The sequence below is a fragment of the Pelodiscus sinensis genome, chromosome 3 (genome assembly GCF_049634645.1).
Source record: "Pelodiscus sinensis isolate JC-2024 chromosome 3, ASM4963464v1, whole genome shotgun sequence".
NCBI classification, from domain to species: Eukaryota; Metazoa; Chordata; order Testudines; family Trionychidae; genus Pelodiscus; species Pelodiscus sinensis.
Window position 1 is genome coordinate 172,923,251 of NC_134713.1, and position 15,905 is coordinate 172,939,155.

The 15,905-nt window shown below is 39.0% G+C and overlaps 1 protein-coding gene across 14 annotated transcripts in view; it reads right to left on the minus strand.

Annotated features, from left to right (window-relative positions):
- NRXN1 (neurexin 1) overlaps positions 1-15,905 on the minus strand; it is a 1,137,502-nt gene that overhangs the window by 981,899 nt on the left and 139,698 nt on the right. For 9 of the 14 annotated variants that reach the window (XM_075925467.1, XM_075925456.1, XM_075925455.1 and 6 more), the window contains one exon: positions 15,013-15,042. The exons of the other annotated variants lie outside the window; for them this stretch is intronic. In XM_075925467.1, the coding sequence (XP_075781582.1) occupies positions 15,013-15,042 (30 nt within the window). The remainder of the gene's footprint in view (positions 1-15,012; positions 15,043-15,905) is intronic. 14 annotated transcript variants of the gene reach the window in all.

Genomic DNA, 15,905 nt, shown 5'->3' on the forward strand with positions numbered 1-15,905 from the left:
AATTGTAGTTCTTCCTAAATTTTAAAAGGGTGTCTGTTACACAGAGATATTTCATTCCACGCTCCTTTATTTACCATAATTACAACAAATTAACCTTTGGAGTATGAAACAGCAATGAATCAAGTTTGCTGTAAATAACAAAAAGCCCTTCTTTTTGTTGATATTGTAGACAATGTTGTGCCTATTTCATTTTATTCCCTCACTTCCCATCTTACATACATTTAATATAGATGGGCCTAAGGAGCACATTCTGATCACTGTTACCTGGATGTAAAACTACTGAAGCCACAGAAGTATTCCGGTTTGAGACATACTTTGTGAATGACACAATATGGTCCTAATGAAATCCAAACAGCCATAAAATACACTATATGTGATCCTAATGACGACACTGACAGCACAAGGGGTCTTTTTTCTCTACTTGATCCAGTAAGTGATTTTGAGGCCTGGTCTAAATTAGAAACCTATATTGATATAGCTCAGCAGTGTGCACCCCTATGTAACGTAGCTATACCGACTTTGCTCCTCTCCCACTTGTGCAGACAGAGCTATGTTAATGACACAGCTTCTGCTGTTGACATTGCTACTTCCTTTTGAGGACACAGATTAACTATGTACATCCATCCTTATGACAAATCAGGGTGGACACCCTAGGCTCCATGATTTTGCAGGACCCTTGGTAGCCACTCCAACCATCCTGTGGAAGACCGAGCGGATTATGGGGGCCTTGCACAGGGTGACAGCAGGGGTCACCCCTGCACTTACCATATGGACTGTGAGAGCTGGAGCGGCTCAGCAACATGCTCCACCCCACCTTGCCACTCTTCCAGCCCGCTGACTTCTGCTTCTCCTAGGTGCCAGGAGCAGAGTGTCTTGGCCCCAGGGTTCTCTGCTTCCCTCCGCCATGGAGAAGCGGGATGCAGTGGGTAAGAAGAGGGCAGTGCAGTGAGGCAGAGCAGGCTGCTGGGCCACTTCAACTCCTGCTGCCTCAGTGGGGCAGAGGACTATCCCTTCTACCACCGTGCCAGGGCCCCCCACTCAGTAATCCTTTGGACCATGTTGCTCGGGGAGGGGCAAGGGGCAGAGCAGTAGCGGGGCTTGAGGAACAGATGGAGAAGGGGCAGGGCCTGTGGCAAGGAAATTTACCCCAAACCCCCTCTGGATGGCCCAAACTATATGGATGGGAGAAGGAGCATCTTCATTTAAGCACTACAGCAGTGCAGCTGCATCGATGCAGTGCTTAACATGTAGACATGCACTGGGTCAAGTGTTTAAATTTACTCTCTACCAGGGCCGACCAGATATACATTTTGTAAACTAGATTAAACTAACACTATTCTTTGTTCTCTGCAACCAACCAAAGACCAAAGCTTGATTCTGATTATAGTAAACCACTGAAAGTTACTCTTAATTTGCACTGGCATGACATCAGACTCGAGAACTTTATTTGCCCTAAAAGAGAAGGTCTCATAACCTCCATTAGACTTCAGAAGACTTTCTGTGATTCACAAGGTACTAAGATATGCATTCTAAAAACGATCTGTGCGACAGAGATGTTCACACTATACTCCCCTTAAAATTAGAGAAGCGCACCTCAGCTTCTCAGATTTTAAGTATCTGTCTTTTTGAGACCTACCTTACTATTCTTCATACTATACGCTTCCAAAGAATACTCTTCAATGGCTTGGAGTTTAAGTGAGCCTTCCTCTTAGTCAAATGCAGCTACATTTTCAGAGATGATCAGTCAGTTTTTGTAGGGGACTGATTTACAAAGAGCTTACACCTCCTACTGAGTTGCAGCTGTACACGATCAAAGTTGCTAAAATCAGAAAAGCTAAATTAGACCCTCAGGAAACAAGGACCCAAAATCAAAAACTAGCTTGAAAATTTTGGCTTCATTTTTCTGGAAACTCTCCTGTGTTCCACTGGTCATCTATATAAATAAGACTGTTCTTCTACACAGTTCACGGTCCAAGACTTAGAGGTTTCTCTAAGAAATAATGGAAATTTTCAATATTTTTAGATTCTGCATAAGTGAAATGCTATGAATGTTCATTCCAACTAGTCTATCAATGGATTAGTAATGATCTGATCTGGCATTGCTCTATACATCCCAGTGATACATTAGCCCATATACCCAAGAAATATCATAAAATCGTTATTAGAAAAAGTAAACCTGAACATGCCTTTTTTTTTTTAGTTTCTGAAATTTTTTCTAGTATTCCCATCTTAGTCATTTCTCCAAAAGGATGTACTGTATGGAAAGGGACCATTATGATCATATAGTCTGACTTCCTTCATTATACACACAAGCAGTACATGAAAGAGATCCTGTTACATAGATTAGCTATTAGGAGTATAAAATATGAATTTTTAGATTTTCTGATTCTGGCTCTTCTGACTCAGGGGAATGCCAGCTAAGTGTATATGAATAGGCACATCCCTATATACCATTTATTGTAATACTTGTATCACAATCCAACAGGAACAGTAATTCTCAAAAACATGTTTCTCTAAAAGGGTTGTCCATTTCAAGGTCAACAGAGTGCAGAGTCTACCTATCTATTTGAGAGAAATGAATAATATTTTTCAGGAAAAACTGACATAAGAAACACTTACTTAAATAATTTAGGGTCTCGGACATGGTAGCTTTTTATTACTGCACCTCTGTCCCAGCACACACATATGGAAGACTACAGATGGTGGCAATTCTGAACTATAAGCTCATGTGACTTAGTAAAGCTGGATGGTTTCCTGAACCCCTTGTGGTGTTTTTTGTTTTGTTTTTGTTTAAATGTGTTTATGCTATTACAAATAAGTGTTTGTACCCTAGTAATGAGAATGATTCAAAGGGATTCAGGGTTTTATAATGACGTTTCAATTAATTGAGAACATAGTCTCTTTTCTCTATCTTTTAGGATAAGGATTTTGGTACCTCGTGGAATGAGGTGTACTGGTAGTTCGGAATAGGAAGCCTAATCTGAACTACCTAGTTCGTGCCGTGTGTAGCCGCGGGCACGGAGTCCGAATTAGCGGACATTTAAAAATGGCGGCGCCCGGCAAGATGCAAATGAAGCCTGGGAAATTCAAATCCCGGGCTTCATTTGCAACTCTGGTTGACTACATTAACCACCCTAGTTCGAACTTAGGTGGTAGTGTAGACATACCCTTATATATTGTGCCTGCTTATTCAGCCTGTTTTTGACTGAATGTAGTAGGAAATCCTGACTTCTACAATCAAAGTCCAAATATAGCTGTCATGAGTGAGTGCAACTCTACTGACTTATCTTCATGTATGTCTGAGCTCAATATTTCCCTGGGTGCCAACGCTAAAAAATGTCAGGGAGGTGTTTGGCTTTGACCCCAGTATGTTCTTTTGGCAAGTCCAAAATGGCAGCCAAGCTTTGCCAGCTGAGCAACTTGAATGCAGTATGCTTGCAAAATTAATTGTAACCAATTCTGGGTGATCTTCCATTTATTTTCTAAGGACTTGTGCCCAAGAGTGCTAAGTAGAGTACCTCACAGGATCAGGCTCCTATTAAGATAGCAGGGGCCATTATCCCCTATTCCTTACTCTTTTTGAGGAGTGTTCAGTGACTGTACAAATGGATGAGATAAAAATAGCCTGTTGCAACTCTTGCGTGCTCCTGATTTGAGGCGGACCTCACCCTAGACTGCTCTAATCTGTGACCAGCTGCTAAGAGACCCAGCAGTCAAAGATCATTAGACTGTGAGGACATGAACCGATGGTGGGGCCAAAGTTTGCTGTGGTAGCATTGTTCTAGCTAGAGATTCATTCAATACATGAGAAACATGAGGACTCCATAATCATTGGATTGCCTAACATTCTGGCAGGCTGTCACAAGAAGCCTGAGCAGATCAGAGAATTGGATCCAAGTATTGCTGTTTCTTAAGAGCACAATCCTGGAGAAAGGAAGTGACATCATCTATAGAAGACTCTGTCAAATTCAACAGTGACACAGGAATTCTGTAAATTAAATGTCATATATGTGATAAGAAAACTGGAATAAGTGGGTGTCAATAGTCAAATAGAATAAACCATGACTCAGGTTCCCATCTTACTTGAAGTGGTATAACTGAAGAGATACCTGCAGTGAAATCAGCCTAGTTACATCAGCGTAAAGCTGGCACCAGTGGGGAAAAAATCAATAATAAGGCTGATTCTCCACATTTTCCAACGTTTTCACCATGATGTATTTCTGTGGTTTTTAATGGAATAAATGAGCTCAACACAGAGTTAGGACCAATTGGTTTCTCTTTCACCTTTCCTAACCTGTGGAAAAAATAGTTTGGTCATTTTTTAATGAGTGTGGAGAACATGGAGGAAAACTTAAGTCAAATGGATGAATTTTGCTTTTACTTCTGAGAGTAGTGAAGTTCTGAATTCTGACAGTAGTGAGTTCTATAGTCCTGGTGAAGCTCCTGTAAAAGTTCTGTCTTCTGTGCTCATAAACCTGCCTCAATTATTTCACCATTTCTTTGTTCCAGAGGAATATAGTTGTTGTATGGGATCACAGAAATGGAAAGAGAAAACATCTCAGATAGTTAGGGCTGATGCTGAGATGGAAGGCTTTGATGTTTGGAAAGAGACCTTATTAACTATACTCAGTACAATAAGGTATTCTAAAGGGAAGATTTTTTTGCCAGTAAAAAACAAAAGAAAAACAATCAATCTCCACACCTCTGTCCCCTACCTACTTTTCTGTCTTTGGTGACTTAGCATGCTACTTCCATTCATCTTAAAAATCAGTGCAGTACAGTTATAGTGTATGTTATAAATGCTGCAAACAGCATTTTTAGAATAATCTGACCCTATCTACACTACTGAAACATTTTTTTCTAATTTTGTTTAAGATGAATTCTCCATGGAAAGGACTGCAGTGCCTGGATGCACATTCTGATTTCAGCTACACCAGCATACATTTAGACTGAGATTTGCAAAAGCCCTCCACATGGCCTGCCTCTTTACCAAGGAAAACAATGGGACTTTTACTATTGATTTTTGTGGCATCAAAATTAGACTAGTCCTGAGCCTTTCTACAAATCCCACCACTAGAGCAACACCCTCGGGCCCATTCTCCTTTCAGTTTAGCTGATTTCTCACTGGTGTAACTCCACTGAGCTGGATTCTAAAGTTATTAACATCAAGGTGAAGCAGTTTGACCAGTATAAGTGTGATCCAAAATAAATCCACTAACTTTAGATGAGTTACATCTGGTTTACACTAGTTTAATTGATGTTGGAATATGATCTTACATCTGTTGACTTCAGTTCATCTTGTTGCTGTAGCAGACCCATTGGGCCACATTTAATCAGAGTATTACTCTACTGAAGAGATTGGAATTATACAAATTATATATTTGTCTCTATATTTGTATCACATGCTGTAAGAAGAGGTAAAGTGAGCATGAAAACATATGCTCCCAGAAAACCCTCTGGGCTCGTCTACACTGGCTCCTTTTCCGAAAGGGGCATGGTAATTTCAGAGATCGTAATAGGGAAATCCGCGGGGGATTTAAATATCCCCCACGGCATTTAAATAAAAATGTCCGCCGCTTTTTTCCAGCTTTTAGAAAAGCCGGAAAAGAGCGTCTACACTGGCCCCGATCCTCCGGAAAAGGGCGCTTCAAAGTAGGAATAAGATCCTCCGGAAAAGGGCGCTTTTTCCGGAGGATCAGGGCCAGTGTAGACGCTCTTTTCCGGCTTTTCTAAAAGCCAGAAAAAAGTGGCGGACATTTTTATTTAAATGCCGCGGGGGATATTTAAATCCCCCGCGGATTTCCCTATTACGATCTCTGAAATTACCATGCCCCTTTCGGAAAAGGGGCCAGTGTAGACGTAGCCTCTTGTTGCTAACATGCACCTTCTGTAGCTTCTAACTTTTGTTCTCCAACATTAACTACAATAACAAAGTATGCAAAGATGTATAAAAAAACCACATCGTTTTTCTGCTATAAAATTGTTTGTTGTCTAACTGCAAGGAAACGTTTTTCTGCTCTCTACCTTGATAGTTTTTCTCTTTTCCCAACTTCACTAAATCCCAATCTACTTTTTTGGCCTAGAATTCATATCTTCCTTCTTGTAAGAGCTTTGAGTGGTTTTGCGACATTGTTTCCTTTGTCTGCTCAATCCACTCTGAAATGTTTGTGCTAAATCTTGAATACATCCAACTTTTTCACCAATATTTTTCCCTAATAAAACAACATTCTGACTTAAAAACTATAGCAGTCCCAGCCTAATCTTGTCTCCTTTCTGGGAATGGGCCAGAATAAGACCTAGAATAAATATGGTGATGGGTGTGAAAAGATCTGGACACTTAGGCATAAGAGAAAAACTGTATTTCAGTGGTGAAGTGCTAGAATTGATGATCTGTGTGCTGATTTTTCCTATATTTTTTTAAATAAATTATTTCATTTCTCGTGTTTAAACATTCCCAAATTGTCATCCTATCTATAAATTCTCTCACACATGCTGCTGATTAAGCCACAACTATCCGAGGTACATTTTGTGGGTGTCTGAGTCTCAAGACAGAACTTCCAGTTCTGCTTTTGATAATAGCTGATTTTTCTTTAGCCACATAATTTATCCAAAAACTTCTTGGAATGGTCATTTTATGGTGCTAGTTTCTACTTTATGGAGTATTAATTGTTCATAACTCAACACACAAAGATACATCTGCAACTTCAACTGCCTGACATATTATAAACCTGCTGGTTTTCACTCATTGGAAATGTCATTCATTTTGATTTAATGTAATGCAATTTTAAGTACTTATGAATCTCAACTTTTGTGACAGAGTAGTTCGGAATATGTTTCAATGAGATATTTCAAGGGAAACTGGCGAGATTAGCTATAAGTCATGCAGATAGCAAGATAAATATTTTAGGAGAGAGAGAGTGTACACAAAAAAGTGTGTGTGAGAGAGAGACAGATGCACAAACACACACAAATTTAATTTTCATAAAGTTTAGAAATACCTGCTATTATTCCACTATGGTTTCTACATAACTGTGAAACTGGTATTTTGCTGGTACTTCCCATGGAGGAGAGGAGCAGAAACAGATTAGGACATTGTTTCATTTTGGTATGCCAATGGACTATATACATTTTCAGATGTTTTACATTACATTTCTTATTTTTATTTATTTTAATACTTATGAAAATTAACTTAGAACAGTTTTGAAAGTTCCATGTTGTTTTGGTCCTATTTATACATATCAAAATATTTGTGTCCTGTAACTAGTTTAACAAATTTGAGAAATTTTAAAACTTCATTGATTTATCCTTCTCTGTAAATAGAGATAATCATGAAGTTCACTAGCTAAGGCTATGTCTTGACTGCAGAAATCTTTTGGAAGAAGCTTTTCTGGAAGAGATCTTCTGAAAAAACGTCTTCTGAAAGAGAGCAGCCACACTGCAAAAGCGCATTGAAAAAGCGATCTGCTCTTTCGAAAGATAGCATCGGAAACTGAATGGATGCTATCTTGCATGTAAACTGAGATTTCTATGGATGGAGTGGCCACCAGGACACCTGTGTTTTTTCCTCTTTCCTCTTCTTTTGAAAGAACTCCCTCTTCCCCATCCACACACGCCTTTTCTTTTGGAAAAAGGCTTCTTCCTCATAGAATGAAGATTACCAATGTCAGAAAACCCCTGTGTTCTTTTGAATGCGATTGCAGTGTGAACATAATTGAAGTTTTTTCTGAAAAAAACTCTGTAGTGTAGACATACCCTGCGTTTGCATTACTTTATAGTTTTTCTATCATATCACTTTATCATACTTTTAACTGTTTACATTCCCAAACCTTGGTAACCCCACTCTGTAGGAAACTCTTAAATTAATTCATCTGCACTGAGTCAAGCAAAATTTAACAATAGTTTATCTTTTAATATACTTAGTGTCCAAATGCAGAATAAACAGAGTAAGATTCTAATATTCTTATTTATAATGGTTAGTATCTTACTTTACCAGTAAAACTGTCTCCAATGAAATCAAATGGACTTTTACTATTGACTTCAACTGAGGTAGTATTTCACTGAGTTCAGCAAAGACAACTGTGAGGCACTATTCAGTAGGAATACAAGTATCAATTAACCAATAACAATTAACAGAATGCAGTAAAGCATTCAATACTGACATTCACTTGAGAGTTTTTTAAAATATTTAACTCTCCAAGTCTTTTTGTCCTTCTGGTCATTACATTGTATTCTCCAGATAGCCTCATGTGATGGAGAAGTGCTGCACTGACATACACTCAACAGAATCCTATTTGCATTACACAGGTGGCATATAGGATTTTTCAGTACAGAATTTAGTTTATATTATTTAGGAAGTAGACACAAATATTAGACACTCTGAAGTCATTTATCTGCATGTACATACACTGTGCCAAACACATCAAAAATCTGTAATCTGAGAGTGTTATTTACACTATTGGTCTTTGTAGAAACAGCTATTTCCTAGTCAGACATCATTTATTAGTTTCTTGTGAACTTGAATTATTAGTATACATGATTTAAAACTGTATTGAACCCATAGTCTAAGAACAGGAGCAGACATAGTATTAGTCAAAATAAAATACACAGTCAAGAGCAGAATATTCATACAAATGTAATATAGTTAAGAAATCTACCAGGGGGTGATACCCCCTGCTCTTTACGCTCACCAAATCCCCTCTTTGGGGTAGGCAGCCCCGGGTCTCCCCCAGCTGTGGAGGCTTGGGCCGGGCAGAGGCTGCCCCGGCTCTTTCTCTCTGGCCGTGAGGGGGGAGGTCTCACATCCCTTCCCCCGCTTGCCGCTCCAGCCCTGGCTGTCCCCCATCTCACCTCCCTGCCAGCTGCCATCATGGAAAGGGGGTGGGGCCCAGGCCCCTTGCTGGGCCCCATGCTCTCTCCCCACCCCTGGTGACTGGGAGGGAGGGGGGCGAGGTTCAGGGCCCTTGCCTTCTTCCCCCCCCCCTCCTCCGCTGGCTGTTGGGAAGGATGGGAGCGGGACCCTGGCTTCTTGCCGAGTCCTGTGCTCTCCCCAGCCCTGCTCTCTGACCCCTGGCCACCAGTAGCGGGGAATGGGCTTTGGCTCTTTCCTCCCAGCTGCTCGGAGGAAGGGGAGCAAGGACCAGGCCCAAGGTGGGGATGTTCCCCAGGCTCAGCCTCCCCCTGCAGAAGGCCTCTGCTGTGGCCCTCTCTGCTCCCTGCCCCCGGCCTTACTGCAAGGTCCACTCCCTCTGCACTGCCGGATCAGCACAATTTAAAACTCCGGAAGCTGCTCACCACATGGTGGGCAGCTGTCGAGGTACAGCCAGCCCCGGCTCCCCACAGCAGCAGGTCTATCTGCTGGCTTTCCTCCATGTCCCCCGCTGCCGGAGCCCTGAATTTTCTTCCTCCCTGCCCCACAAGCACACCAGCAGCAGTAGCTGACCTTTAGTGCTGCTGCTGCTCAAGAGCCATAGACTGTCAAGACGGCTGAGGGGTAGAAGGACTGTGGGACACAGAATGACGTGATTATGTCATTCTGTTGGCCCACCGGAAATATATATATATATATAGGTTGAGAGAATAGCAACATTAAAAAGAGGTCATAGCCATTTATTTTATTCTGGTGGTTGCATTGTTAATACCGTTTTCTGGCTCCTTTCGAGAGCTAAAAGTCATTCCTTGTGAAAAATAAAACATGAACTTACGTTCACAGGCAAAATAGCTTGTAGGAATATACAAAATAAGCCTTGATCAACTGTGTATGTGGGAAGTCTCACCAAAAGGAGATGAGGAAGGTTCAGAGAAAATGGTAACACAATCAATCTAAACTGTGTTTGAATTTATCACCAAAAACTATAAATACTTTTATGTTTTATACCTAGTTATCTTATTTTATTTATTTTACTGTTTACCACTTAATAATTCAGTTTGATAACTTGTTAAGGTACAAACACTTTTATCCACTTTGTTTATTCACAATGGATGCAATTCTATAAAGAGCTGATTGAGCACCTGCAATTCTCATTACATAAAGAAATAAGCCAACAACCCCAACTCTCTTCAATGAATTGAAAGTTCCCAGCTCCTGCTAGGGTTTGGCACAATACTTACAAAAAAAATAATCACAGATAATGTAAACCAGGATCTATATTTCCTCAAAGTTATTAGATTAAATGGCCCTTCATCTGCGTGCACTTCCTTTTGGTGTGATCCAGCTGTGTGAATGGATGAAGATATGTGGCCTTGAGTACTGAAATTTTCCTAAATGCAATAACCTCTGTCAAGGTTCTCCTTTCTCTAAAGGACAGTAGGGTACATCTACACTGCACACTTATCTTAGAACTAGCCAATTAGCCCATCATAAGATGGGATTTTCAGGTCTCTCCTCCACTTTGGTCTTCTCTCCTGAGCCTCCGGTCTCTCGTTCCGGCTCCGGCTCTGGCTCTGGTTCTGGTTCTGTCTCTCTCCTCCTCCTACTGCCTCCCTGCCCCTCTCTCAGCTCTCCTCCCCCTCCTGCCTCTCACTCGGGGGAGCGCGGAGCCCAAACAGTCGCTTGCGCCACTTGCTCCCACGCGGCGGCCCGGCTGAGCTTCGCAGAAGTCAGTCGAGCGCCATGGCAGGAGGCGAAGGACGTGACTCAGGCAACAGGGCCGCCCAGAGGGAACAGCCAGGGAGGCAATAGCGCTACCAAGAGGGAACAGCAAGCATTTCAGGCAACAGCTCCTCCCAGAGGGAACAGCCAGCATTTCAGCGTTACAGACTCACAGACATTGGGCTACTATATATATGATAAGCTATTCCAGAAGAAATCCAAAATAGCTTATTTTAAAATAGCATGTCTACATTACATGGAAGCCTCGAAATTAGTCCGAGGCAGGCTCCTCTAATGTGGATGCGCTACCGAGATTTAGAGCCCCAAGAAGCACTGAGGAGTAATTACTTTAAATGGCCTAGGGGAGGAGCTATTTCAAAATAGAAGCAGTGGAGCATCCGCACTACAGCTGTTTGAAAATAGCTATTTCAGAATAGGTATTATTCCTCATGGAATGAGGTTTACAGAAGTTGGAATAAACCATCAGTTTTTTCAAAATTAATTTGAAATAATGGAAAATTGCTGTGTAGACGTCAGTTATTCCAAAATAATGCTGCTATGTAGATGCACCCTACGGCTACATCTAGACTACAAACCTCTTTTGAAAGAGGCTTTTTCAAAGGATCTTTCAAAAAAGCCTCTTTCAAAAGAGAGCATCTAGACTGCAATTACTTTTCAAATAAGTGAGCTGCTTTTTCAAAAGAGAGCACCCAGGCAGTCTGGATGCTCTCTTTTCAAAAAGCCTGTTTGCATTCAAGAATGCCTTTTTTTGAAAGAGCACTTTCAAAAGAGCTTCTTCCTTGTAAAATGAGGTTTATCGCAGTTGAAAAAACTGCCGTGTTCTTTCGATTTAATTTCAAAACAACTCGGCAGCAGTCTAGACACACGTGAAGTTTTTTCGAAAAAAGGTTACTTTTTTCAAAAAAACCTTGTAGCCTAGACACACCATGTTTTGAGAATATTTATAATATTTCAGAGAATACTGGAGAAGATCTTTAAATCTGATTTACCCACACTTTTCCAATTAATTGCAATGGGAGGCCTGTTCCTAAATCACCTAGTCAGCTTTAAAAATATTAACTACTGTGTTTTAAGTCTTCTAAATCCACTTTGTGTGTGATCTTGCAGTCCTCTCTTGGGCATTATGCTTTCATACGAAAGCAAAATTTGGGCCATCATTTCAGACATTACTTGGTCAGTGTAAACACCTGGAAATCTTTATTTCTGCTTTTCAGATGTTCAGTTTTAAAATGTTTTGATTTTTATTTACCTAGACCCATACAACAAAACTAATTGTGTGTTTTAAGATGTACAAGAAACACAGGTAAAAGTCCTAAAACGGTGGCCAAATAGGCCCAAGATTCCTTAATCAGGCATCTTGGAGTGAATATCTTTGCATAGATACAGTTTTGCATTTCCAATTGACCTCTAAAGCAAAGTATTTAATTAAAATATGAGAGGACTTGGTCTTGATGTTAGCACAAAGAAGTCTGAAATCATTTTTCCATTGCCAGAAGCTATCACTAAAGTCAATGCCAATTATAATGAAAGAATTAAACAGGTCCAAAGGAATTTGCCAATGAAAATCTCCATAAAATTGTTAGGATGAAGTTTGTTATAAGGTGTTTTGTCATAGCAGTTTTATACATCTGATGTTTCAAGGTCAAATTTCAACTGGCGTAAATTAGTGTAGTTTCCAAAAAAGTCAGTTGAATGATGACAATTTACCACAGCTGGCCCAATGTATACTCACTATTGTATATGTTATAAATATTTAGATATTCCTATTTCTCGTTTTTTGCATTTTTATCTTCTATACCATATTTACAGAACAAATGTCAGTGAAAATATCAAAACAGAAATCAGTACTCAATACTCCCACATAAACAGAATAAATATAATAAAAGAAAAACTCTGAGAATAGTACATTAAAGCAAATAATTAATTGGCTAGATGGTTCTGATATTTAATTATATCACTCTAATATAATTAGATATTAAATCTAGCTCTTCTTATATCTTCTAACTTCACATTTTTAAATATAATTTTTAAAAATAAAAAGATTGTTTGCCTAAATAGGAACAAAAATTACTTTTTTAAATTTATTTTGGAAAATTAGTCTGTGAAATAATCTTCTTAACAATGTATTTCAAATGCCATACATAATGTGCCAGTATTGTAAAACATTCATTGTGATATACATGATCTCCTGACAGATGCCATTTGCTGATTCAGGAAGCAAGGTAACTGGTACAAACTATAATGAAAAGTTTTAAGAACAGTGTCTTTTTCCATTTGTTTGAAATCTTTAATAAAACAACAAGAATCAAAGATCCAGAACTCATATAACTAGAGCCCTATGCAGATACAAAATTGGTATCTACATCCGCATCAGTAAAAATGATTCACGGATATCCACATCCACATCCACGGATGTGGGTTCCTGTGGAAATAAAGCAGATATCTGTGGATTTGCAGGGTTTTACATATAATGCTTTAAATATTATGTCTCTTTTCAACTGAGCCTATATGAAGAATTTTAATGTATACAATGGAGCTAATAACACTAGAATTACAGTTTTATGTCACACACTCTTCCTTCCAAGGAACGCAAAGGGCTAAAACACTCAACGTGCTTCTGAGTTGTCTAGTTTGCACTGTAAAACAACCATAAATCCATAGGTCACATGCCAGGCACAGTCACTTCCTGACACATGGTCACTAAAATGCGGAAAACTACATTATAATGATCAACAAAAATAGATGTAATGATGTTTAGTATATGGAAGCTAATTTCTCGATATAAATAAAACAATACATATTTCATGTTCTGAACTAGTACACAAGGAACAGAAGCTGGTATTTCTTTAGAACATTAAAATTCTTGCTATTGTTGAATATATTCTACATCAGACTTACCAAGTGGTGCAATGAAATATACCTGGCTTGATTTGTTCTCATACCAGGAAAAAAAAGGGGGAGGGGGGGAATCCAAATATAAAACTATCCTTTTTGCATTGTTGCCTGCTCCTTCACATTTCTCCATGTCCCATTTTCACTTCAGATATGTACAAAACTAATATATTATAAGAAAAATCTTACAAACAGACGACCAGCTCATAGCAGGAACTTCTTGAAGCCAGTGTTATTCATGCTTAGACTTACATCAAGATATAGATTAATGCTGGACACATTACCTCGACCGTGTCACTGTTTGGCGACTTTGTACTTCTGTCTGTGTCTAATGTTACAGACTACAATTCACTGAGAACAGGAGGATTCATAACTCAAAAAGTGCCTGTTAATTCATCATGAATGTATGCTATAATTTTAGGTTCAGTTAGTATGACTAAAGCCAATTGTTTTAATGCTTTCATAAAAAAGGCAAACTACAAAAGAAAGTCAAATATTACCAAACAAAATCCCCCAAAACAAACGAAAAAACCAATCAACCCTATTTTCCTTACCTTTATGTTCAGGAAATGATGTAAAAACATACCTACCTCACATTATCAGTGCAAAAAGCTCTAAATATATTTGCATAACTCAGACATACTTTAAAGTATACAGATGGAATTAAAAATAAAGAAAATCATGTAATACCTTTACTTTTACCTATGGATTTGATGAAATGGTTCCATGAAGAAAGCATTTCCAGACAAAGAGAGAATAAAGAAGAGGAGAGAAACAACAGTAAGAGTCATGAGCATATGTAAATGCAATAGTATCTGAACATGAAAAGAGAAAGTTTAAAGTAAGTGTTTAAAGACAAATGGAGATGCAATCAGTATCACATTGGGAATTTCGTTTATTTGTTCCAATCATGTACATGCAGAGATACACAGAAATAACCCATGCTTTTTAAAAAGAAAGAGTGACACCGAAGTGACAAACAGTGACAAAGGAAGAGAAAAAACATTGATTTGATTGTGTTGCAAAACTGTATTCTCAGCATTCCAGAAGCCAGGAGCAGGTGCTTTCTGCATGTCTCTAATAAGCCATGCATTAATGTAAATGGACTCCTCACTGGGTACAATATGATAAACTGAGTATCTTTTTTTCCGAAGCTATCTGTTCAGTGCTCTTGCGCTTCTTTTGTCTTTAACAGAATCACGCATAATTGTATTTTCTGATAAACACATGGGATTTCTCAATACCTTCTTAGCTCTCACTTTTTTTCATTTATTAACTTGCGAGAGGGAGATGGGGGAGACAGAAGGAACAAAGCTTAAAGAGCAAACTATATATATAAGTATATATATATATATATAATGAAAGAAGAAAGTTGTAACTAAAATTATGTGTTTATTTGCAGCCAAAGACAGCTTTCAAGCATTGCCCATCTTTTGCAGTGATGGATTCAAAGCAGCTACAGAACAAGAAGAAACAATGAAAGCAGAGTGGAAAAGGAACAGAGCCCATACCTTGGTCGCCCATCATCAGGTGCGCCAGACCTTGAAGGGAAACAAGAGCACAGTCAGCAATGAACAAGGGTGCACAGGAAGGTGGTGTTGTCACAGTGACAAAAATGTTTTGTGACAGGCATCTGTTTCCTATGAGATGTCTGTATCACAGAGGGAAATCAGAGAGCATTTTTCAACCACTGGTTGGAATGCTTTGGGGCAAAGTGTAATAGAACTGCAATTCAAACACTGGGAAATGCTGTAGCGTGTGTTTCTGCTAAGTAATAGTTGGAATGAGAAAAATAATAAGAAAATTATTCAAGTCCAACCAATTATTTAAATATTTCATGTATTTGATCACATTGCTTCTAATGCTTTCACCAGGAGGACTTCTTGTCCTCTAGCAGTTAAATTATATTAAAAACCCGGAAAAATGTAAACCTGAAAAATGGGCTGGGTCTGATCTTTTTCCCCTCATCAAAAATGAGCATTTTAGATAGTTAAATAAAATAGCTTCTTTGTTACATTGAGATGATAATGCAAGGAATGTCTCCTTATTTGTGTGAAACATGTGATTGCAGATTGTTTGTTCTAGAGGTAAATTAGCAAACATTCAGTCGAAGATTTTTTTAAAATCAAAGTATTAGCATTTGAAGCTAGAGATCTTTAAAATTTGTGCAAAATAAGGTTGTTCTTCAAATGCATATCTGAGATCATGCTCAGTTAGACTTGTACAGGTCAAGTTGCATTTCCAGTCAAGTGATGTGCAACTTTACTGAGTCCGTCAGGTGTGATTTCTTGAGCCTTCAAGCCAATAATATTCAGTTCTTTAGCCAAACAACAAAAAGGTGCATGCAGTTTCAGAAAGGACATTTTTATACAGAAGAAAAGGCCTAGTACTATATTGAGAGTAT